The sequence below is a fragment of the Hipposideros armiger genome, unplaced genomic scaffold, assembly GCF_001890085.2.
Source record: "Hipposideros armiger isolate ML-2016 unplaced genomic scaffold, ASM189008v1 scaffold_1450, whole genome shotgun sequence".
Taxonomy (NCBI): Eukaryota; Metazoa; Chordata; class Mammalia; order Chiroptera; family Hipposideridae; genus Hipposideros; species Hipposideros armiger.
Window position 1 is genome coordinate 151,895 of NW_017732800.1, and position 2,384 is coordinate 154,278.

The 2,384-nt window shown below is 42.4% G+C and overlaps 1 protein-coding gene across 1 annotated transcript in view; it reads right to left on the minus strand.

Annotated features, from left to right (window-relative positions):
* The window catches only part of HECW1 (HECT, C2 and WW domain containing E3 ubiquitin protein ligase 1), a gene marked incomplete at its 3' end in the record, with an annotated part of 151,937 nt that extends 150,777 nt beyond the window's left edge, over nt 1-1,160 (minus strand). Inside the window, exon 1 of the mRNA XM_019633943.1 lies at nt 1,102-1,160. Within this exon, the coding sequence (XP_019489488.1) occupies nt 1,102-1,160 (59 nt within the window). The remainder of the gene's footprint in view (nt 1-1,101) is intronic.
* Between the last annotated feature and the right edge of the window lie 1,224 nt (nt 1,161-2,384).

Here is a 2,384-nt window from a genome sequence, read left to right on the forward strand (position 1 = left end):
CCTACAAAGCATAAAATATTTACTAATGGGCCCTTTATAAGTAGTTTTCCAACCTGTGTTAAAAAAACAAACAAACATGGATATCCTTTGCTTGCTCTTACTGTGCACATTGATATTTTCCAAATACAGTGCCAGCAACAGGTGCATGTCTTGCAGTATATATACCTAATGTCTGAGAAGGGGTACTGTCATGGTGACTGGAGACCACATAGAGTGCTTCAGAAAAGGACCGGCTGCAGGCTGGAGTGAAGAGATACGTGTGCAGAGTTCACTGGCCTGTGACTCCCAATTACACCAACTCCAAGGTCCCACATAGACACTCAAAAACTTCTCCTTGGATTCTAGCACCATCCTTTCTGCCCACTCAAGGTGGTTTCTTAATTACTAAGATGAAAACATCCAGGGGAATCAACCTGAAACTTTGCTTTTACAGTTCATCAACAATGTAGCTTCAGCAGAATATACTGCCCCCTACCTTGGCCTAAATAGGAAGAGTAACTACCTTGGGATATTCAGGACTTAATAAATCCAGGGTACCCAATGATAATAAGGACATATTTCAAAACCAACGGTTACTCAATGATTCTGTATTAATTTCATTTATTCATTTGTGACATTCTAATAAAAAGATAAATCACTGGCTGTTAGTGTTTTCATGTTTCTTTCTAGAAAAGGCCAGTGCTATGAAACAAATAACACATATCCTAATGGTCCACTGACTTAATATTTTTCTTTCTTAAGCCATGGTTTAGTGTTTGGAATTCCTTGGAAGTCCATTAAATAAAGAACTCTATGCAGGAAAAATCGAGAGAGCCACAATATTTTGTTTACTTAGAAAGGCCTTGGTTAATACTGCGAAGTAGTTCTACTATGACCATAGGGAATACATTTTGAACCCAAAACTTAGTTGAAATCAGGGGAAACCAAAAAATAATCAGACAATGAAACAAAAATTTAATTTATTATGCTTTGCATTTGCTTTCCAAGTTTTTCTTTCCTTTGCTTTTCACCTTGTTCATATTTTTGAGTCTGTGTCATGTAAAAAGTACTACAGTTGATACAAAACATGCAAAGCATAGTCCTTGCCTTTAAATAGTTTACATCAAGCTGGGGGCATAAGGTAGGACCATTAAATAATGATTCAAGGCAGCCAGTGGCATTTCCAACATGAAGCTGAGGTGGTTGAGGTTAGAGAACTTTGGGGGAGGAAGGGGTCCAGCTGAAGGCTAGGATGCTATAGGCAAAGGAATTGAGACAGCATTGGAAATGAGAGTTCATGAGTGCCTGGAGGAGAGAGAAGAGGAGCCAGCATCTGAGGGCAAAGAGATGGTGAGTATGATGGAGCAGAGGTTTCCAGAGAAATGCATGGACGGGGATGGGAGTGGGGGTTGTATTTGCTGAGGGCAGTGGGACACTGTGGTGCAAGGTGGATTTGTTTCTGTTATGGTGTTATGTTATGGGCCCTGAGGTCCTGCCATGGCCCAAGCCCAAATGGCCATTGCCTCAGTGGCCATCACCCCCATGCCCTTTTTCTACATTAGGGCACCTCTAGAATGGGCAGCACTGCAGAAGGGAACTCCAGGTGCTGTGGAAAGCAGCAGGCCTGGAGGAAGAGCTGCTGCTCCAGGCCCCAGAGGGTGGTCTGTTATACCATCAGAGGTGGTGAGTGGAAAGCGCCACTAAGGTTTGCTATTGCTTCCTCTTAGACAGAGTTTAAGCTCAACTGTACCCTATATGTCCTTCTCCTTTTTCTTGAGTGGCAAGAACACTGTGAGAAAATCATAGCTTATCTTGTTCTGGCAGGGGAGACCCTTTCCCACCTCAGTTGCCTGATTTCACCACCTGGGGATGTGCCTTTCCACAGTAGGAAGTAGGAGGCAGGATAATTAGGTGAAAAAATGAGGTAGCAGCTTTGGCTTATGAAAAGTACTCAACATGGAAGTGTAGATGGGTTCTTTCTGTGGCTGTAGCGAGCATGGGAGGGAGATCCAGTTCAACAGGCCCTAATTAAATCTTTAATACACACTAGACAGCAGTGTGCTCAGTATTGGGGTATAAAAAATCCTACCTTGACCCTCTTTATGTTCTCTAGACAGTCAGGCAGAGGAGAGGAATAAAAAGTGTGGTCAATGCTAAACTTCAGAATTGGTTCCAGGAACCTTTCAATGGGCGTGTTGCAGGGGAGGGCATTGAAGATAAGAAGGTATGGGTTTGAACTCTGGCTGCATCTCTGTCAGTTCCATCACACAAAAAAGACTAAATGAAATTAACAATGATCACAAGAAATTCCATTCCCTTCTGAGTTCCTACTATGTGCCAGGGGCTGCTTTACATTCTTTATGTACATGTTTTGTTTGTTTGTTTGTTTAATCCTCACAGCCATT